Genomic DNA, 23,006 nt, shown 5'->3' with positions numbered 1-23,006 from the left:
TTTTGTTTTTTTTTTTTTTTTTTCCTCTGTAGAGGGTTCTTCCTTGACAGATATAGCTAAGAATGATGCTGGAGCTTGTTGTTCAGCAAGTTATCCTCCATAGAAGAGAAAAAGAATGATATCTGGTTTTATTTTCTGGAAAGAAAGAATTCTTCATCCCTTACTTGCTTCCCATGATGATAGATTGCCTTTTAGACCCCTGTAAAGTTAGGGAATGTACATCATTTGACCCTACTCTCTAGGGGATAAAGTCACCCTATAGCTATTACTATTTAGTCACTTTCCACTTACTAAAAACTTCTACTTTGGCTAGTGTTCAAGCAGCATATTTTAGATTTCTGTGCAACTCCTAAATAATCACTCCGTTAGCTTCAAGGAAGAGTACATTTTTATTACAGAGGGGAAGGGGGAAATTCCAGTTAGTTACTTCGACATTCAGAAGAGATATCAAGAAAAAGAGCAAGGCACTTTAAATTGAGCATAATATGAGCTAATAATCTAGTGGAGAATTTTATGAAGGACAGCAATAATTTTCTCAGTAAATAAGCTGCAAAAGTCCATGGAAGCAGTGCAGTAATCTTTCAGCCACCATCTTTTCCTCATAACAGTCTGCTGGATGTCCAAAACATTTCACAATGGGTGTCAGAGAGCAAGATGTGAATGTACTTGAAAAACATCAAGCATGCAAACTCTTGCAAAGACACGTAGCTTGTCTTTGGCTTGCATACACTTTGCATGCAGTTTTTTCCTTCCAATGGAGTGAAAGCCTCAGTGAGTATGACTGAAGTGAGTGCAGTGAAGGTACAGTAATTACTTTGCATCAACAGATATGTTCCATGTTTAATTCCCATTTTCATTTTACATACTTACAAAAAAAGCGAAGCCAGTGAGACAAAATTCATTAGCCAGCTTCAACAGTTTTCTAAGCTATTTGAGGGCTGGTAACTCCAGACACTACTTGATGTTAACCCATAGTTTTCTTGTCTAGTATACTCAGGAAGTGAATATTCTATAACCTTGTGCAATTGGCTGCGAATGCTGTGGCTTAAAAACTGATGCCTGCCAGGGTCACCGATCAGCACTTCAGTTTGCTGTATCCTGATGCATTTCCTCAGCCAGTGATGCAGACCATCAGCAAGTTGTTCATCGTAAAACATATCTCCTAGAACAATGAGGTCCCAGTTGCCAGCGTCTGAATTAATGATGTTCTTAATGGTGATGGGGAAGGGATTCAGGTGGTTCAGTTCACAGTTCAAGATCATTGCCATTCCTGCAACTGAAGAAAAGTCAAATTGAAATTAAAGTTACATTTTAGTATTCTGCCATTCAGCCTCATTACAAATTTCCTTTGCACATCTTCAAGATAAACAAATATTTTTGTTTATTCAAGTTCACCTCTTAAATATTTTTGTTTATTCAAGTTCACCTCTTAAATATTTTTGTTTATTCTATGTAGGGACTTCCACGGTTTTCATTATGGGTCAAAATCTGGCCTAAAGTGACAGAATTTTATTCTCATTGTACCATGGCACAGGGAAGAACTATTCCTGAATGGACACCAATGGAAACCAATCTTGGAATCAAACCAGAATATCCAACTGCCTTAATCTATGGATATAATTCCTCCCTAACCAATGAGTAATTAAATTATGAATAAACTGAATTGTTAAATCAGTTATGGGAAAACAAATCCTGGAGGAAAAAGGCAAAATCTAGGCCCTATCATATGAAAATGCAGGAAAATACTATCTATGGTCCTGCAGAGAAGCCAACTTGCTGCCTGTGCTTGGAGTTCTCCTCCAAACTGTATGTGACGGTGTATAGACAACACTTGATAGAAACTTTGCTGTTTGTTCATTCTAAGAAACTATGGAGATACACTTGAGTACAACCCAGCTTCTAATACTGGCAAAATCGATTCATCTTTCTAGCATTCTTAGAGCTCCATTTGGAACCTGAATTTCTCCCAAATGGAGGGAAAAAAAAAAAAAGGTCTGTGTTAAATGTGCTTTAAAAATTGCTAAATATCTTTACACGGAGGTGAAAAAAAAAAAAGACTTACTAGGGTCAATGTCATTAGCAAGGACTTGCGATGCACCACTCATCACAGCAGCTATTGCTGTTGCTCCACATCCACTGCCAAGATCCAAAACCGATCGTCCCTTAACAACACGTGGATTGTCTAAAATATACCTGAAAAGAAAAACTGTTAAAGCGAGGACCAAAATTATGCAGATTTCTCAGTTTTACATTCCACTGCACAAGAATTTTTGTCATGCAGGTAATGAAGCATAGTATTTGAAAAACACAATTCCACGTGTGCAGCTGGTACACAGCTCCTTATTTGCCTCTGCTGATAGAAAAATCAAGAACCATCAATTACTTCTCCCCCAGCCCCCAAACAAAAAGAAATCCAGCCAAATAAGAAATATTTCAGTCAGCTCCTTCTCTGACAGGTGATCTTATCTAATAAACGGGCACAAACTGTGAGGTGACTAAAATGTTTGGCATGAGAAACAGGAAAGTAAGGATTTGTAGAAATTAAAATATCTGACTGAGGAAACATAAAGATGTATTTGCAGTGAATATTGCACCCGTCAAAAGACAGGGCCTGCCCGTGGCCCTAAAATACTGCATATGCAACTGCTTGGAAGAAGAAGAATTTCTCTTCTTCCTTTTCCTGAGCCATTCAGACACAGATGCAAATTGCTCTAGTCTGTTTAATGTTGTTCCTGAGTAGCATCAAGAAAATGAGAACAGAGCAGCAGTGAGCAAAAAGAGTATCTTCATCTAGTTGGTTGACACCTGCCACGAGGAATCAGCAAGCAAAACCCTCTAGGCTGGAAACGGAGAAGAACTGACAGAAGGCAAGTTATTGTTAAACATTGCAAATCATGTAGCCATTACTGAGGGTTCAGAACTTTAACACCTGCCTTGAAATTCAATCTTCTGCACAGGGGAAGGCCCTATGTGACGGGAGAAGAGCCTTAGGTGACACAAATCACTGCACATTGCCATAAATTTGCTACCAATTGCCATAACTTCTGTTAAAGTAGAAACAGGAAAGGATTCTGCATTTGTGTTGTCTTCTGTCATGGAGGGTGATGGCTGACTCCACGCAGGACTACTGGTAAGCACAGCTTTTGCAGGTGGGTTCCAGTGCAGAGAACTGTAATGGAAAGGTTAAGATTGGTGTAAATGGTGAACGGATGGATGGAAATGTCTGGGATTAGAAGCACCAGCAGGAATGGCAAAAGGAGGCCTAATAAGAGCTTCAAGTGTCGATGGCACCTAGATCCCAGCACATCTGTATGCAGACTCCTAGGAACCCAGACTGGGCGAACAAAATACAACCTACTCTCAAACTAACTAAAGAGGCCACAGCAGGAAGGTCAAAACCAGGACTGAAATTACAAAATACCCAATCAGCAACCTAGGAAACATGAGGAGGACCGGACATCCCATGCCTCTTGTCCTGCAAGTCATCATCACAAGGAAACTCACCTTGGACAAGCACAACTTGTCCAAGCTTGGACATGCACAACTTGGTGCTTCTGAGCATGTGGTTACGAATCCAATGAGTGAAACTGCGTCAGGGTTTAGGTATTTAGAAATACTATTAGGTCTTAGGTATTTAAGAAACGTGTAGACATGGCACTTCAGGGCATGCTCTAATGCTCGAGATTGTTGGGTTTTGTCTGTCTATGGGTGGGTGTGGTGTGTGTGTTGGTTTGTGGTTGGTGTGTTGTTTTTTGGTTGGTTTTTTTGCGGGGTTTTTTGGGGTTTTTTTTGTGTGGTTGGACTCAATGATCTCAAAGGTCCCTTCCAACCACGAATATTCTGTGATTCTGCATTAATGAAAATCACCTTCCCCTATGAGGTCTGGCACCCAGCTTTGTTAACACTGTTACCACAATATTGCAGCGTTAGTTGCTACTTTGACTATCTACGGGTGATGTCTTTTCTGAGGGCACCCAGGCAGGACATGGCTCAGCAGCTGGGTCGTTTGGCAACGCTCCCCCTCAGGCCATCCCTTCTCTGAGGACAGCCCATAGGTACCGACAGGGGTGGGAGATCCACGGAAAGTTCTCCTTTTCCCCTTTCTAGGTGCTATGCTTAGATTCACAACGACTTGCCAGCAGTGACTTGTGTAGAGCATGATCTGCCCTAAAGCCTTGTTTCCAGCTGGGTGGTTCTCCAGTTACCACTAATGATCCCGGTGACTCGGGACAGCTGGAACCGACCGTATCCCTTGGCACGCACCCAGTGCCTCACACCGCTGTTGGAGCCTGCTGTCTGCCACGCTGGGTTAACGAGGTATCTTGGGTTACACCAAGAGGAACAGCCTGAAATAGGAGACTCCTGATGTTGTGGCAATGCCAACGGTGGAAGGAGCACAGTTATGGAAGCAGCATGGTTTCATGCTCCCTTTTTCTTTTTACTTCCCCAGATTACGCAGCTATTTTCTGACATTCCTAATACATCAAATGAGCAACAAACAGTCAATAAAGAGCTGAAATGCTAGGCAATTATTATTGCTACCCAAATATCTGGGCATATGAATCACACGATAACAAAATGTAGATATTACCTTACCTAATTTAATTACACAGTGTTCAGGAGCACTCTCATCTACATGGCAGGCTAATCAACTCACAATTTAACTGTAAGGCTCATCTTTTTCCTGGTCAAATGTGCCTTCTCTATTTCTGCTTTCTCACAGAAAAAAAGCAAAGCCCCAATTCAGATCCTTCCCTTTCATCTATGTGGGGAATGTCTGACAGCTGGTTCGTTGCTGTAACAATTACGAACTTTTTCTGCTGTTCGAAGTGAAAGATTTGATTTTACAGAATAAAAGAACTCTTAACTAGTTCCTAAGAATCAGGAACAGTAAAGACATTTTGACAGTAAGTGGCCCAAATCAAAGTGTGGCTTCTGATGTGACTAAAAGACAGCCACAAGAAGGCTTGACAGTAAGGCTGGTGAAATCCTAAATGAGGAGACTGATTCAGGCCAACCAAGTGCCTCTGCATAAACCTGCTTTTCTCAACAGACCAGACACACATCCGCACTCCATCTCCTACCAAAAAAAGTACCACGTGTTACAACAGAATAGCAATCCTGTTTGGAGCGACAATGAGCCACAGAATTAAACACCTCACTAGGTGTTCATGGCAACTGCACAGACCTTCCACGGGTCCAAATTCAGCCCCATTATCAACACGTACGTGGCCGCTGAAGACAACAGATTTCAAGTTATTCTCTACACAGCTGGTGCTGAAACTTCACTGCCAAACAGCAGAGATTGCCTCTCTCCTGTATAAGCAGGGGGGAGTATGGATAACGTGCTCTCATACACAGCAAATACACATCGCTAGGAATCACCACAAGCAGAGCCAGGTCTGACATCCTGACCCGCTGCAGGCTGGACTTACCAACTTCGGTGACGCATACCTGGAGAGGGCTTGGCCTCCTGGCCAGTAAATCGCCCAGAAAGGGTCCCCGTAAGGCCACAGGTCAGGTTTTTCCCTCCAGAACTTGCAGCGAGGGGTGAGGAGGCGCAGTCGTATCTCTGGCGTGAGGTGCCCGCTGCTGGTGACCTCCGTGTTCTCCTCCAAAAATGCTCTCACCTCGGGGTCCAGAGACTTGCCGGCACTCCAATGGCAGCAGCGCTTCCAGCGCAGAGAGGGGACTCCCCTCCTGCTCCTCCAAGCCTTGGCAAAGCTGTTCTGCCTGCCCAAGGGTAGGAGCCGCTTCCAGCCACGGAAGGCCATGCCTCCCCAGGGACAAACCCTCCCCAGGAGAGCTTGGAGCACAGTTTATCTGACGAGCACAGCAGGTGATGAGGGAGAAAGCTTGAAGCAAACTCACAGGATGTAGATTTTCTAGTGATGGATGACAATTCCTGAAAGGAGAACAATGCTACGTAAGTGATGTTTCTTCAGTGACTTCAAGGCTATGCATCACCAGGGCTTTAGGAAGAGGAGGTCAATGTGCTGTCGCGTGACCATTAATGCGTGCCTTGCCCCTGCCCAAAGGGTCTTGAAATCTCAAAAAAGTGATATTTAAGGGAGAAGCTATCAAGAGACCCATTCAGGAGAGTGCTATAAGCATATCCCATGAGAAACAACCAGTTAGCGGGACAGCTGATAGAGCTAAAAATGAAACGTGCAGCCTTTCAACATCTCCCTCCCTCTTCCTTGAAGATAGACACACAGCAAGCTACTCCCGTGTAAGGTTCTTCCATTGAATCTTAAGATTTTGCAGTAGGACTCTGGCATTGAAGGGCCTATGGGCATGGTAGCGGTTATCAGTGGGTTGCTTAAGAGATGCTATTAATTATAAGTTTTTAATGGTGATGAGTCTTTTAGATGAAAGCATCTTTTTAAAGTCAAGCAATTAAAGGATTTCCTCAAAAGAATTCCTTCTCTCTCCCTCAGATCCATCAAGCTGCCAGCTCCAAAATTAAAAAAAAATAAAAATAAATCCCCAAGAACTGGTCTTAATCAGAATACTGCCCATTTCTTGCATTTCAGTCTGTATTCTAAAGGATCAGTTAATCTTATGGTGCAATAGTCTCAGGTGGATGCTATCACTGTAGCCCACTCTCTGTAAAAAACTACAGAAACATGCTCCAAGCTGTCTGAAGAGACAGAAACTGAATCCAACACATTAAAAAAAAGTTATTAGAAGGTGAGACATTCAGACTAGATGAGCTCACAGTCAAAGTTCTTCTGACACCACTCAAGGCCAGTTTTCAGTTCACAAGCAGTGAAGAAAAGGGGAATGGAAGATTAATACATCAGAGTTTAGACCCATTTAAGAATCAGGAGAACGGAGAGTGGAAAGCCACAGCACTCAGCTGAGAGGCGAATGAAGAAGAGCCTCTCAGCACTTCATCACCATCACCATCCTCTCCTCATCCACCATCTCTTGCAGACCCTGGGTCTGTCTTATGCTGATCCCATGAGGATCCTTACCAAGCTGGGGCCTGCAGAAAGACCAACTGGTTTCCTGCCTTCCTGCTCAGACCTCCCCCTTCATCCATCCTTTACCATTTTCATATATTTTTTCATTCCTCATCTTGCTCTCTCATTTCTTTTCAATAACTTGGACTTGCTTCAGGGCACAGCTTTCGACCCCCCCCCAAGCTGATGACCAGAGAAGGATTTAAGGCCTGTGCTTCCCCAACAGCAAGACTGCAAATACAAACTGTGCTCTCTGTTGTGCGATTGTTTTCTCTCTTCCCCAGTGGTTTCCATGAAAAAGCAGAATAGTGCATAAAGAAAATCAGCTTCAAACCCACCCCTGTCATGTTTTCACAGCAGAACTGTGGCCGGCTTCACCATCTAGAGCTGTGCAGGTCGTCCCTTAAACAACTAGGAAAAAAGGGACAAGAAGAAAAATATGCTACTAAAACAAAGTCTTAACGCTTTGTATTTAATTACTTTGTTTTTTCTTTATCTGTCTGTATCTCTAGTAAGAGTTCATATGTGTTTAGTGGCATTTCTGCTGTGTGCTGGCCTCTTGCTTTAGGTTCTGGGTTCAGTTTGATGACTTTACTAAAGTGTTAAAGCGTGAACTTCCCCCCAAAACACTTTGCTATTTAGTCCGGTTAAGTCTTTGTTTAAATCACTGGCTAAAGGCTTTGTTATTTTTATTACAAATAAATACCTCTGACTGCACATTTTGCCTTTTTCCACATTTGAGAATGCCATTCAGCAGAGTCCGTGTCATTAATGAATATAATTAACGAACGCCTTCCTTCTCAACAGCAGAGCTATATAATCCCCATCTGCCTGAGGGAAGCATGAAGTTAACTGAAACCAATCAGAGACATAAATCTTTGTCACAGCTAATGCTCTATGCTGGGTTGTTTTTTTTTCCCCCATGAACTGCTGCAAATCGGCAGGGCTGAGATATTTTGCGTCGCCTGTCACGGTGGTTACTGTTTTTAGATTAATTGTCGGTGGAGCAGTTATCTGCCAAGAGTGGACCAGCATCTCAAATGCCGAGCTGAAGCCTGTGGGGCGGGAAGGCGTCAGGACAGACATCCCTAAAGTGATGCTCCCGGCCTTCCCCTCTCGCTGGGAATAAAATCAGTGGGCGAGCAGAACTTGGCAAGGGGACAGAACCAAGCAAAACCCACAAAATAATAATAATAATTTAAAAAAAAAATTCCTGTGCCATTTAAGCTTTTTTTTTTTTTTTCTTTTTAAAGCAGCAGGTGCCTCTGAAAGCACAACCACACCGGCCCCCCGCCTCCCACCGGAGGAAGCCAGGGTGGCGAACAGCCCGCTGTCACCCGGCCCCGCACCGAACCGGGGCGACAGTCACCGCCTCCCTCACCCCGGCCTGCCCGCCCCTCCGCAAAGCGCCCGCCGGGCTGCGGGAAGGGGCGGGGGGCAAGGCCGGCACCGGGGACACCCACACCGCCTGGGCCGGGCCGGGCCGGGCCGAACCACCCCGCGCAGGCCTGGCCGAGCCCAGCAGCTCCGGCCGCCGCTCCACCGGGGCGGGACCGGTGCCGGGGCCGAGACCGGGGAGCGCCCGGCCCACACCTACCTGCTGCTCCCGGCCGCGGCTTGGCTTGGCTTGGCTTAGCTTGGCTTGGCTTCCCTCCGCTCCGCTCCGCCCCGCCGCGCCGCGCTGCGCCGGGGCGGGCCCAGAGGGGCCGGGCTCCCGGGCCAGGCCTTAAGGCGGCAGCGCCGCCGGGAGAGCGGCCTTTACGGCGGCCCCGGTACCGGTAGCGTCGCCCCCCGAAGTCTTTGCTGTGCTTGGGGGTTTCTTTCCACGGTTCGGGGGTCAGCGGCCTGGGGCTGTCCCTCCCGGGGCCCAGGCGGCCGGTCAGAGCCGTCTGCCCTGGTCCTGCTCCCGTCCGATGGTTCCACAAGGGCCGGGTCCTGCTCCCGGGTCACAACCACCCCGTGCGGCGCTACGGGCCTGGGGGCAGCCGCTGGAGAGCTGCCTGGTGGAAAAGGACCCGGGGGTGTTGGGCAATAGCCGGCTAAATATGAGCCAGTGGTGTGCCCAGGTGGCCAAGAAGGCTATGAGCATCCTGGCCTGTATCAGGAGTAGCGTGGCCAGCAGGAGTAGGGCAGTGATCGTCTTCCTGTACTGGGCACTGGTGAGGCTTCGCCTCGAGTGTTGTGTCCAGTTTGGGGCACCTCACTACAAAAGAGACATTGAGGTGCTGGAGTGGGTCCAGAGAAGGGCAACGAAGCTGGTGAGGGGTCTGGAGCACAAGTCTAATGAGGAAAGACTGAGGGAGCTGGGGGTGTTCAGCCTGGAGAAAAGGAGGCTGAGGGGAGACCTTATTGCTCTCCACAACTCTTCAGGGTTATATCAAGGTGGGGGTTGGTCTCTTCTCCCAAGTCACAGGCAATAGGACAAGAGGAAATGGCCTCAAGTTGCACCAGGGGAGGTTTAGATTGGATATTAGGAAACACTTTGCACCAAAAGGCTTGTAAAATATTGAAAGAGACTGCCCAGGGAAGTGGTTGTCTTGTCATCCCTGGGGGTATTTAAGACAGGCAGACGTGGTGCTTGGTGACATGGGTTAGTGGTGGACTTGGCAGTGTTAGGTTAATGGTTGGACTCAAGAGCCAGACTCTTTTCAGTGGTTCCCAGTGAGAGGACGAGGGGCAACGGGCACAAGTTGGAACATAAGAGGTTCCACTCAAATATGAGGAGAAACTTCTTCACGGTGAGGGTGACAGAACCCTGGAACAGGCTGCCCAGGGAGGGTGTGGAGTCCCCTTCCTTGGAGATTTTCAAGACTCGCCTGGATGCAGTCCTGATGCTCTAGCTTTAGGCAATCCTGCTTCAGCAGGGGAGTTGGACTAGATGATCTCTATGGTCCCTTCCAACTCTAAAATTCAGTGAAATACAATGATCTTAAAGGTTCCTTCCAACCTAAATGATTCTATAAATTACTTTTTTAAAAGACTTGCATCAATGCAAATTGGCCCTGTATTTTAAAATGGTAATAAAAATCCACATGGGAAAAGGAGTTATATATCCAAATTTGAGAGGAGTGAAAAATGAGATCTTTTTTTCTTCCTCTGCACAGCAGATCAAGGCCACTGCCAAATGTGGCATGAGCTAACCAAGGTGTGCTGACCAGCAGAAGACCGGCCAGCCTGTGCTCCAGTATCGGTTCTCAATAAACTGCGCCTCTGCTTTCCCCTCTGCGTGTTTCTCTTCCCCATGCTCCCCAGCCTCACAAAGTGTCCCAAATTTCACACACTGCATTTTGAAAGGGCTCTCGTGTATTGCCTGAGGTGACAATTGTTAAGTCCTGGAACACTTAGGGTGCTACGTTTTTAAAAATAAATCTGGCGATTACACAGCCTAAACCTGGATTTGCCCAAATCTCTGAGGTTATGAGGCCATCTAGTGATCTCCTGCCTTAGTACAATATAAACCTGCTCCCCAGGGTGTGAAAGCTGCTTCCAAAGCAGGACTTTTTCTCTAAATGTGGGTGATCCCCAGTGCCCTGAGAGAAGGTGGCCCCTCCGTTCTGGGCTGCAGAGAGACCAGGATGGAGGTGATGCACTGGGATGAGGCCAGGAAGAAGCTGGTGTCCACCAGCCATATGAAGGTGCCTGAAGTCCACAGGCATGTTAAGCTATAGAGGTACTCACATGCCTTTTACTCTTGCCTGTATATAACTGTAAAGTAGGACTCACCCTCAGCCTTTTTAGAAACTATTCCAGAAACCCATACAAAGATGTGGGCCTTTGTGATTGAGCCTCAGGAAGGACATTATTTCTTGGAGCCTTTAGGGGAACCATGAAGTTTCAAAGCTCGTAAGTCTTTCAGCAGCTCTCGCTGGTCCTCTCCAAGGAGGAAGACATTGAAAACACTCATAATACCCCAAACTGTGCACAAAATGTGCAACTTAGGACACAGTTCTTTGTGCTCTCTAGGTACTCACCACCACGCTAGGAATAAAGAACTTGGTAATGTAACAGGAAAACCATTATCAACATCAGCTCAGGACGCCACGTGAGATGTGGTAACAGCTTTAAGGGTACTGACAGGTGATGCTGCACCTCGACCTTGCACATTTTATTTTATGCCTCAGAAGGTTCTCGGAGAAATCTGACAGAAAGCTTTTTCACTTGGATCTGTAACCTTTCGGATTAGGTATTTTAACAAGTAACTTCTCAGGTCTAGTTTTTCTGAACCCCTGATACATGGCATCACTCAGTAGCTATGTGATCCTCAGTAAAGTCACTGGTTAAATAAAAATACAGACCAACGTTGTCCTGAGGCAGTTAAAAAAAGAAAATGTTTTCCCTGGCTGCTCCCAGCTTAGGGATTGCTTCAGTGACATAAAGGAGGGGTGAAGTCCTTGCTTCCCGGTAACACTGGCTGGGATGTTAAAACCAGAAATCTACTCTTTCTTATTTAACTACAGATATTAAGTTATTAAGGTATAGAGTCCTAGCATGCCATAAGGAAGCTCTGATACCAATGATAGCTGCTATCCTTCTTGTGAAAGTCTACGTAAATCACTTCAGACATGCTCTGTGCTGACTGCTTCAGCAAAGTATCAAAGCCTGTCCCCTGTGAGGAAAAAAAATGTTTAATTTCCAAAGGCTTTTTACTTTAGATGGTGACATCTTGAGAATTTCTGTTGTTCAAATGTATGGTATACTCTGCAGCCAACTACCCTAATTGCACTGGAGATTTGCTCCAAGGACAAGGACGTCTTTGATCACAACACAACATCAATTTGGCGTATCGTGGAGGAGTGCAACACTTGCAAAATGCAGCGGTAGAGTAGCACACCAGGGAGTCCTGCGTGTCCAAGGGAATTAGAGGATTACTGGCTGATGATACAACTGCCCAAGTCTCGGGGGAAATCTTGTTTGAGCCAATTAGCAGCAAAGAAACGGAACTGCGCAAGGACAGAGAGAAGGGGAAGGCAGAGAGGAGCCACCTTCACATTAACCAGTCCAAGACTCATGGATCTTCATAGCTACAAAGGTTAAACTCAAAGGAAGGCGGGCCCAGGTGATCACCCAACTTCAACTTCATACCTTCTCTTCCAGCTGTTACAGCCCCTATTTCCAAATTTCTTGGTTTGGGGTTTTTTTGTGGGTTTTTTTTGTTTGTTTTTTTCAGGGCCAGCTGCCACAGTTTGCTGCAGTGAAAGGACCTCGGTGCAAATTCACAGAAGGGAAAATGGATGGATTCAGAGCGCTGCTGATTTGTAAAAAGCATCCCAACAACTCGATATCAACAGTCTGGGGTTTTGCACATCAGGATCAATTTGTGGTTTTCCAGAGGCTGTGGGAGCAGGTCATTATCAAAATGTAGCTGGTGCTACAAGTAAAATTAAAGCTGAGAGCTCTGGCTAGGCAAGGGAGAGGCAATTCAGTTATTGTGTTGTGCCTTCAGCTACAGTCCACACCTACTCATTTCTGAATCATGGTACGTCTTTTGCAGTTGAAGAACAGATAGCCGAGCAAAACAACTTCACACATTACCTGTAATATGTCCTGAAAGCATTAGATGTGCTTTTCATACAATTACCTTCCCCACTGCCTCACCAGCTGTATTAGGTCAGGAGCAGGAAGGAGCAGCAGCTGGCAGAGATGAAGGCATCAGGTACCTTCTGGCAGTGGATACCAGAAGGGGAATCTGCAAGGTGCAGCACTTTTTTTTTTTTTTTTTGGGGGGGGTGGGGGTAAAATGATGAAACGAGGAGAAGCTGTGTTATTCTGACCTTTGTGCTGCTGCAGATTCAGTCTTCCTGATGTGAGAAGTCCTGCAAGGGCCTTGATGGTAAGACCAAGAAGTTGCAAACTATTATCTCTGAGTTCATTCTTGATTTTTGTCTTTTGTCCATGTGTACAATTAAAGTGTGCTTGGCCTTGGCTGGCTGCTTGTATTCATGCAAAGTCAATCACAGGAGCATTTTTGTAGCATAGAGGAAGGCTGGAAAGAAACACACAGAGTCAGATGGTTTGTGCTTGTCTTTGATGTGTTGTTTGGGTACTTGTTTCCATGTTAAAACTAGAGGGCAGATATTTACAAGCCTTGTTTTTGAGCAGCTGAAGTTTCCTTGAACTAGTGGGGCTCTGACTCCCATACATCTTTTACAATAATGATAATTGGGCTATGAAGTTTCAGATCCCAGCAATATTTTGTGACAATCACCTAGCATGAGTGAAACCTCACTGTGAAGAATAATTAGACAGAAAGGAGGCCCACTCGATGAACGTATTTGTAGCTAATGAACATGTCCAGAGATGGCTCCTGTAAAAACAGATGCTCTGGTGGTTGTAGCTGTATAGCAAGAAGATTGCAGCACAGGCAGCAACCAAGAGGAAGAAGCCACCACATTGGCACAGCCACTTTGAGGTGATACAACTACCCTGTACCAGCACACTGAAAGAGCTGGTGATGGTGGGCAGTTTGCAGTAGGCTTTGTTCATAGTTCCCTTTGGTCTTCCAGAAACTGAACTATCCCTGTTGTACTTCTTGTACTGTTGTGATGCTCCTGTGATCATCTGTAATAGCTTTCTGGATGCCAGTGTCCCATCTTGGGTGGCCAGGGATCTGGGGACACAGTAGTCTGCAGGAAGATTTTGTGTATCCCCAAGTCCTGGGCCAGGTCTGGAGCCAGCCCATGGTGGGACACAGCTGTAGGCAGAAGAAGCCTGTAAATAGAGCTAAGCAATGGCTGTACTTGGTGTCGCAGCATTTATTTGGGGGTTTTTTTGTTGGTTTGGAGTTTTTTCCCTGCAAAGTCCTGAGAAAGGAAGGTGATGGAAGCTGAGTGGAAATGGGTAGCCAGGGAAAAGGGCTGCTTAGCCCAGCCTCTCCTGCCTGGTCTCCAGATAACCTGTAGCTGCCTAATTTTTTTCTGAATGAAACAAAGACTTTCTCCATGTCTTCATCCCTCTTGACCTTCTATGATAGGAAAATCCATCCTGCCTGCCTTCCCTGCATGGCTTTGTCCCATATCCCCTCCATGTGTGATGTACCAAGAGTAATACACAAGTCTCATGACTTCAGTATATTTATTAGACCTTAGCTTTTCCCAGACGGGCAGAAACAATGTCAAACAGCAGAGCTAAGCCAGCATTTAGTCTGGAGGATGAGAACATGACCACAGGTTGGGGCCCTAATGCAAGTGATGCTTCCCAAGCTCAGCTGTCTTTTTTGCCAGGTAGGCTGGATTCATTACCGTGTTTAAACCTATAACTAATTCCTTCTCTTTTCTCCGGGCAGAGAAATTGCTCCACCTTACTCAGGAAATAAAGCCTGAAGCCACAGTACGTTTGGTCATCTGATTTTAAGGATCATGTTAACAGCCGTCGATGCCAGGGGTATGGTAAGCAAATCAAGTTTTCAAGGAGCTATATCAGTTTACAGCAGCCAGCTGATTTTGTAATTCAAATTTCTTAGTCTCCCACTGGCGCTCAGAGCTTGGCACCAACTGAACTCTTCCTTTTGCCTTCCACGTGGTAGTCTGTCAAACATCTGGACTCTCCCAGGGACCTGGAGACAGAGAAGAAGATGGAGATCTGAGACAGATAAGACAGACAGGTGGTGCTTACTCTCTAGAGCTCCTAGAGAAAGCCGTTTGCCAAGGACCTGATGCAATCTGCCTCCTCTTTTGGCTGATGTTTGTCATTGCAACCTGGGAGGGTTTCAGGGTCCCCAGGCAATTTATTTGTGAGTCAGGGTCATGCAATGTCAGAGCCTCTGCTCCTCACTATTTTGCACTAGTATCCAGACAATGTGGAAAACAAGTGATACCACTGCAAGGATGCCCAGAGGAATGGAAACACAGCTCTCCTGCAACACCATCCAGCTCCCTCACGTGATGTGACCAAGGACAGAATAGTTACTATATATGCACGTGGAGCCATGGGAAGGTCACAAGGGGCTGGAAAAGGACTTAGTCTTTGGATCTCTTATCAATTTTCAGTGGTATCCTAAAAGTATTTTGTTCCACTGGCTTGCCCATCCGTACTTACCCAGCATACCCTCCAAAGGAGGGTTTGACACTCCTCTTCTTTAGGACACAGGCTACTCTCTGTCATTTTTGTATCAACAGGTTTCACACACACACGGGAACGGATCCATGGTGTTTTCTTACAGAACAACTTTAACATTAGCTCATATATAATGTCTTTGTGCGTTTCAAGCATCTCCAAGCTTGGAGCCTTGGCAGCACACCCTAACTTCCTTCACCACAGCAGAGGACATGGTGCAGCAACACCCTGAATGGCTCAGTGGGAGTGGGCTCGTTTCCAGCCCTGGAATCTGTTACCTGCAGGGCTGGGCAGACTGAAGGCAGAGCTGCTTGGATGCCTCCTTGTCACAGCCCCAGGGCTTCTAGTAGCGAAGGCAGCCCCAGAGACCCCCCAACCTTGCACTGTGTGATCTCACACCTTGGGGTTCATCAACCAAGGCATCAGACTTCATGCAAGCAGCTGCATCCAGCTCGAGTGGAAGCAGCGGTGTCGCTGTGACCCTGCAGCACAGCTCTTCAGCTGCACCACTGTGAACCAGTTCTGGGGGAGCCAGGGCAGGAGCATCTGCAGACAGGCTGATGCTCGGTCTGGATGGGTGGCCCAAGGGTAACAGAGCAGACAGGCTCTGTCATCTTCCAAACAAGACATGAAGCACTTCCCCCTGAAAAAACCAGCACATCTTGGCTGCACTAGCGACACCACAGCAGGGCTGGTCTCCAGCTCCCAGCACTCCTGCCCTGCTTGTCCATGAGCCCCACCGAGCCATCTCGGGGCTGTTTTCCCAAGCTGGTTCCCTTCACTGGGCCTGATCCTGGCCCCCACCCATGGGCTGACACCAGAGTCAGAGCAGCTGGACACACTGACAGTGCCTGACACCAAAGACCACTGCTCCCCTCTTGCCTTCACCCCTGCCTGGTAGCGCTGTGCTCTGACTGAGCCTGGGAAATACTGTTTACTGGGATTGCTCAGTAATAGTCCAAGTGTTTTGACCTGGAGGGAGGTGCTGAGGGAGTCCTTTGACACATCAGACAGTGTCAAATGCTCCCACCTCCAAAGGATGTGCCTGATGGGAACTGCTGGAGTTGCTCAGCATGGATCCAGGCTTCAATAAGTTGTGGCTATTGGTTTGCAAGGAAGTCGCCAAGAAACATGATCCTCAAGGAGAAGCCAGTCACTTTGATCTCTGTCCTTCTGTTTGATGTGAGCTCAGAGCTGATTTCCAGTATTTCTAAGCTAAAGCAGGAGTGTAGTAAGCTACACAAAAGCTACAATCTAACTGTCGTAGGCAGCAAGTCTCCTAAGCAGTAGGTACTTCAAGGCAATGTGCTGCCACTAGGTATGAAGAATAAGGGGCAGAGATATGGCTGAGCCTTTGGACATAAATGTTTTAGCCTTCTGCTAAAAACACTGGTAGGAAAATTGAAACAGGCCCTTTAGGGCTCTGATTAGGAACAACTGCTCTTAGATTAATAATTGCTGCAATGAAGTGAACGCATATTGTAACAGAGCACACAGCAAAGCAGCAGTCCTTGCTACATGACAAAACAATTCACAATGCATATTCATTGCAGGAAATACTTTTCATCTGTCCTTGATCTTACGTTGTATATTGGCTATGGATTCGGTGGATTTGGATTTCTCTAGCAGGCCCTTGGGCTTTCAAGTGTGGTCGGATGCATTGTGATGTAGATGCGGGGTGTCTGGCACTTCTTACTGAATCAGGCTTCAAAGGGAAGTTGGGAAATTGAAATTAGGGAAGTTGAAATCAGACTCTAATTACATTTGTACAGAGGCCAAAGGCACTTTGACAAAGAGCTTACCTGCTGTTCGTGGACAGATTTTGTCCAGAGCACAGGAAAACACAGGGCTGGTTCCTGCTCCCACTGGTATGGGCAAACACGGGACTGCCTGATTTCTCTGAAACAGAGAGAAAGGGAAACAGTATTTGTGAGCAGGCTTTGAACACAACGCCATCACTCAGGTAGACGTGACAGCTTGAATGCATCTTCTCTGGAAGCTTTCCCATTGCCAGAGCTCAGCTAACTGGAAGCACAGCCCCCTGGCACAGCTGTGCCTGAGCCCTTGTCACCGCAGGCAATATGGCTGTGGGTGTGTGAGCAGCCAGCCAGGATCCCCTCCTGCCTGTCTCCTCCCTCAGTATGTACCTGTGAGGCTCTAGTGTTTTTAAAAAAAGAGGTCAGAACCCTTTCCTCATGCTTTATGCGGGCAGGTATCTTATATTGCAAGACTCTTACCTCCTCGGGTCTTTCCCAAGCCGACAGGTCGTAAAGTCATAGAATCATTCAGGTTGGAAGAGACCCTTGGGATCATCGAGTCCAACCATCTACTCTACTCTACAAAGTCCTCCCCTACACCATATCCCTCAGTACCCCATCTAAACATCCCTTAAACACATCCAGGGATGGTGACTCAGTCTTTTGTCCTGGGGCCCTGGAGCACTGAAAGCAGAGGGATGGGAGTTGAGAGGCAGGGAAACAAACACCTTCGGCAGCGAGCAAAAATGATTTCAACATGAAGAAGGGCGGTTTGCTGTCTGCACCAAATACCCATCTCATCTCAGGCCTGGTGCAAAAGGCATCTGTCAGCAGGCGACGGCGTTGGGACGCGTGGGCTGGAAGGACTCGGCGTGGGGGCTGCAGCCTGCACAGAGGTGCATCTGCCTCCTGGTGCGACGCCATTGAGACCAGCTTTGGGAACAATAGAGCTTTGTGCCTAGCAGATGTTTGGGCAGAGGAGAAGCAGCATTTGCTTGCTTTTCCTGGGGGCAGCTGAAGCATAGGGGGGTGAGCTGACCTGATTTCCAGGAGGCTGGTGCTTCCGCGAGTCGAGCTACAAGCCATTCGGCCAAGGTCGTGCCGTGGGTGAGCGATGCTGTCAGAGATGGATGGAAGGAAGTCTTGGTGTGGCTGCTTTAGCTTGATGCTCCCAGCACAACATCTCCATTAGCGCGTGACAGGCCGGTGATTTATCCGAGCAGCGTACTTTGCTGATTAGGTTTTTATCTCGGTAGCGGCTGGAACAGTTTGTGCGTCTTCTACAAGCAAAGAGCAGGCGGCGTACCTCACTCTGAGCAAAACATGGTCTTTGACCTCTGGCTCTTGGCACTGATTCATACAAAAGGTAGTGGTTGTGTATGATCCTTCTCTTGAATTCACTTGGAGGGAAGAAAAGCCCACTTAGTCGGTTGCTCAGCGGGAGGAGGTGCATCTCCCAAGTTCGGTATGAAATCAAAGACAGATGTGGAGTGAAATGCCAGCAGTCATCACAGATTTTCATCATCCTGTGCCACTGAATACGTGGAGAGGAAAGGGCAGGGTGGTGAAGGCCACAAACCCCCGGAAATTGGGCATCGCAACTGCTAGACTTGCCTGGGAGGCGTTTCTGAGGCGACGTTCAAAGTCCGTGTAGCCTGTCTCCCTGGGATGTCATTGCCACTCGTCCCCTGGGATCTGAACCCCTGAGGAGGCTGATTCAGGCTGGGAAGGGTTGAAGCATGGGAGAGGAGGCTAGCCCCGAAGAGGAGGTGCCTCCTCATCAGAGGGCTGAGCTGTGTGTTGTGAAGCTTGGCTTGTGGCACAGTGACCACGCAAATGAGGACAAGCATCGATATTCCCATCTTTGCCCATTGTCATGGTTTGGGCTGGACTGACCACTGAACCATCAACCAGGCCACCCACCCATGTTGTAGGATTAAGTTTTCTGATGATGAACCAGATGTGCTCACCAAGGAGGCAGACACGGCCACAGATATATTTTTTTGGTGAAGGAAGCAGCAGGAACGTAGGGCCTGGGAGGGAGGGAGGGAGGGAGAGGGAAGAAGGTGCAATTAGCTGTTAAATCACTTCAGCTGCCTTGTGAAACCTCTCCCCCAAGGATCCTCTCTGAAAGCAGATAAGAGTGGAATGTGTCTATATGTGTTTGCAATGCAAGGGCATGCGTATGATGGATGTATATAAAATGAATAAAAGGCAGTGAGCTACAATAGGGAATTAGAGATTTTAAACCTTTAAATTTTAAATCACAGAAGTTTCACAGATCCTATGGCAGAGATGCAGGAAAGAAGTCATCTTTACTTTGTTATCTATAATTCTGCTGTATGAATAATAATTACACAATGTGACAGAGGAAAGCCGTATGCTTTTATTCAAGCTTAATCTTTGTAGATATGAGGCCAGTACAGAAGATGAGCTACTTGCTTTAATGGTATTATAATTCGATTTAATATTAGAATATGTGCCTGCAGTATCTGCTTTCTAAGCAGTGATGAACGGTGCTGGAAGAAATGTTCTTTGCTTTATGTCTTATGGCTAGTGATCTGGTTTATTTGGTTTAAAACCCTAAGGCAGCCACCACCTTTCCAATGCTTTAAGTAGTCTTTTTGCATAAACTCAGAGAATAAAAATTGCTTTCTTTATGAACCTTGCTACAATATCTTCTTCTGCTGTTGTTTTTCTTCTCACTTCTGCTGTATGCTCTTTTCCGCTTTGTGCCAGAATGACTTCAATTTCAGTCTTACAGTCCATCCTTATCCCATTCCCTTCAGCTGACTATTCACACTTAGCTTCTTGGGAAGTAGCTCCGTGAACTGCTCAACTGAAAGACAGGCAGAAGTAGAAAGCTGTTCTTGTGAGCGTTGCAAACATTTGTATTGCATCTTAGTTGTTTTCCCTCTCTTCCACCCTGCAGGGTCTCATGACTCCATAAATATCGGAGCGAAACAGGAGAGGCTTTGAACGGAAAATCAATGTGGCTTGGCAGCTGGTGAAAGATCTTCTGCAGGGAACCGTAACGCTGTGTGGAGTTGAGTAACCCATCAGCAGCAGCGTGATTTCTAATTCATTGAAGACGCTGAAGAAAATAAAAAGTGAAGCAACAGCGTCACAGCAAGGAGAAGGGATATAACCTTTAAATAGCAGGCTTTTTCCACCTCTCTGAAGCATCAGGGATTGGTTCCTCGGAGAAGTAGGACAAAGAGCTTGATGGGCCTGTAGCCTGATCTTTTATGGCAGATCCTGAGGGCAGTGGGGGCTGACACGCTTGTTAGCATTTGACCCAGTTTAAACCAACAGGTTCGGAGAAATAAAGATTTGCTGAGAGGTTAAGGAGAGGGAAAGCTGAACCAACCTGATATTGAGAGAAATGTTCACTGCAACTGAAGAGACAAGTGCCCAAGGAAGAAGAACAAACCCGCTGAGCCAAAAGCCTTCCCTTGCTGTGTTACACCACTGGCAAGCCAGCTGGGGATGGGACAAAGCTGCTGCCACAGGAGAGCAGATCAAAGTGAAAGGTCCCAGGCAGATCTGGTCTATGCCAGTAAGTTTTGGGGGGTTATTGTGTTTTGGGCTTTTTTTGTACTCATCCTACTCAGAAATTCTCTATCCTACCTTATCCCAGTTCCTTGGAGGAACATGTTAAGAAGCTCCTAGTGCTCTGACACTGCTTTGTGCTTTGCTGTGCCAGGGACAAGCCTTATCTCCCTAGGATTATTGATAATATGCTTTGAATGGGGGACATCCAGCCCATCCATGTCCCTTGTGGAGCTTTAACACCCTTTGTTGGTGAAAAGAAAAAATACTCATAATCCCACCCAGTTACCTCTGATCATCCCAGATGTGCCTCACGGTACAATCCTATCAGTCACTGCCTCTTCCCAGGCTGTACAAATGCTTTTCCATGGCATTTGGCTGATTAGTGAGTATGTGAAGCAGTTCATGATGCTCTGGGGCCTCATCTTCATTATCTTCTCACTCGTGCAAGAAGCTTCACAACCCCTTTGTGGACCTGCCTGCGACGGCTGTGAAATTGAAGCAAACGATGTTACAAGTAAAGCAGAAGTGTTTGGTCTGACTCTGAAGCAGGGCAGCCCCTCTAGAGAGGCACTGGTGACCAGTGCAGAGGGGCATTGGATGGGTAAAAGACAATCAAATTGCCTAGATACTGGAAAAAACGTAATGCAAAAAATCTCCTTATGGAGAAAAGGCAGTTATGGATACGGAGGGAAGACCTTGTTTCTTTCCTGTGCTGTGCACCATAAAGTAGTGTGCATCAGGTGATGGCATGTGATACAGAGAGGTGCCATTGCACTTTTCTTGCATGCCTGAGGTGGGAAGACTTCATGGCACAACAGAGTGTGGGGTGTGAACAAAGTGCTCCTGGGTGCTGGAAGCCAACACAACTCAGCCCACTCTGCTCTGCTCTGCAGGCTTGCTCCAAAGTCAAGAGCCTCTGCCATCTCTTCCTGGGAGCCGTTGTTCACAGAATTATCTAGGCTGGAAGAGACCCTCGGGATCATCGAGTCCAACCATCTACCCTACTCTAAAGTTCTCCCCTACACCATGTCCCCCAACACCACATCTAAACGGTTCTTAAACACAGCCAGGGATGGTGACTCAACCACCTCCCTGGGCAGCCTATTCCAATGCCCTATCACTCTCTCTGTGAAGAATTGTTTCCTAATGTCCAGAACAGAACTGTTCATACCCAGATAGAAGAAGAAAACAGCTTACAATGGACTTGGCTGTGTTCCTACCCATTTTGTGCTGACATAAATGTAGCTGAAGAGTGAAAGAAGGCAACAAATGATAAAGTGTAAATGGGTATCCAGTCCAGCTCCTGGAGCAGAGGAAAGTATTGCCATTGGGCAGGAGGAAAAGGGTCTCGATGTAACTAAAATCCCTCAGCTGAGCTCTGAAATTTTAAATTATAATTGATGTTGTTTTCCAGTGAGCTAACTTTCAAGCTTAACTTCACTGTTAAAATCTCCTAAAAGTTGCTGATTGCTTTGGATGAGAGCCAAGATGCAGGAAAAAAAACCATCAGAGTGAAGAAGAGCTGCCCAAAGGCAGCATGCAGTGTCTCAAGCTAGACCAGCTTGGAGGGAAAGAGCAGAACAATTTAGATGGAGGAATTTAGATAAGAAAAATCCAGGCCTAGGGACGTAATGTGACTTACCAGTGCCCAGACATGCTTGGTACAGCCAGGTCTGCTGGCACTGCAAAGGACAGGAGTGGCCTCATTGGGATGATGTTTGTGCCTGGAAGATCAGTCGTCTTAGAAGAAGAAATCACTGCCCCCATGAAACTCCAACAAGAGTGTCTGAGGGACCTGTATGTACAGGAGTGGGAGCTCCACCTCATAGCTATCCCAGAAAGAGGAGTGAGTTTATTAGGTTTTTATACTTAAATTTCATATGTTGTGCTTTATCCCCTTGTTTAACACTATACATACTACTGATTTTATTGAGATTTAAGTGTCTGTGCACTGAACTTTATTCACCACAAAAACACCATCCCATATAGAAGACAGCTAAGCCATAGAAGTCTAGAACCAGCTGGTGCCCAAGCAAAAAAAGGTCAGGACCGTTGTGTTAAATTTTGGGTTAATTTTAGAAGCAGTCCTAACTGATACATTCTTTGGAGAGGGTGGTGACGCCTCTATCTTGGACTGTCTGGAGACACCCATGCCATCAGGCCTCCAAAAGAGAAGCCTACAGTAAGAGAACAAGATGCTCCACAGCAAGAGCAATTAGTTTTGAATGAGCCTGGGAGGCTGACTTAACTCTTATCATCTGACCTAGAGCTGAATAAGCAAATACATACAAGTTAATAAACAAACCAAACTAAATAAAACAAACCTAGCTCTCAGTGCAAAGTCGAGAAAATAACTGGTTTCCTGGCAAATTCTTACGTGGATCTAGCAAGGTTCAGCTTGTTATACCAAGTACTGCAGCCACCAGAGTCAGCGATCGTGATAGAGGACTCATCTTTTTTTTTGGGATATTGGGGAGAGGGGAAATTGATTTAGCTCTTGTCTGCTTTCCATAGAGCACTGCAGGAAGCTGAGAAGTAAAAAGGCATAAAACTTGATTCAAAGGGAAGAAGAGAGAGATATGCTGATCTAGGTTGCCTCCAGGTAGGAAGGAACAGTTATTTTACATATCTCCATAGAATGACCCGTGCTGGCTGAAATACCAAGTTTCTTGCA

At 46.4% G+C, this 23,006-nt stretch overlaps 1 protein-coding gene across 2 annotated transcripts; it reads right to left on the bottom strand.

Moving 5' to 3' along the window:
• Nucleotides 1–370: 370 nt before the first annotated feature.
• METTL20 (methyltransferase like 20) lies at nt 371–8,643 on the bottom strand. Of its 2 annotated transcripts, none has more exons than XM_014937429.1 (4): nt 8,566–8,643; nt 5,455–5,905; nt 2,063–2,193; nt 371–1,276 (listed from the first exon to the last, which is right to left on the bottom strand). In XM_014937429.1, exons 2-4 carry the CDS (start codon nt 5,772–5,774, stop codon nt 912–914), a joined length of 816 nt encoding a protein of 271 aa, XP_014792915.1. In that variant the 5' UTR covers nt 5,775–5,905; nt 8,566–8,643; the 3' UTR covers nt 371–911. The 2 variants fall into 2 exon arrangements, with proteins under 2 accessions (XP_014792915.1, XP_014792917.1); XM_014937431.1 differs by lacking the exon at nt 8,566–8,643 and adding an exon at nt 7,307–7,367.
• Between the last annotated feature and the right edge of the window lie 14,363 nt (nt 8,644–23,006).

The sequence above is a fragment of the Calidris pugnax genome, unplaced genomic scaffold (genome assembly GCF_001431845.1).
Source record: "Calidris pugnax isolate Ruff unplaced genomic scaffold, ASM143184v1 scaffold1, whole genome shotgun sequence".
Lineage (NCBI taxonomy): Eukaryota > Metazoa > Chordata > Aves > Charadriiformes > Scolopacidae > Calidris > Calidris pugnax.
The sequence above is the reverse complement of the archived record's forward strand: the minus strand, read 5'-3'. Positions and strand labels throughout refer to the sequence as shown.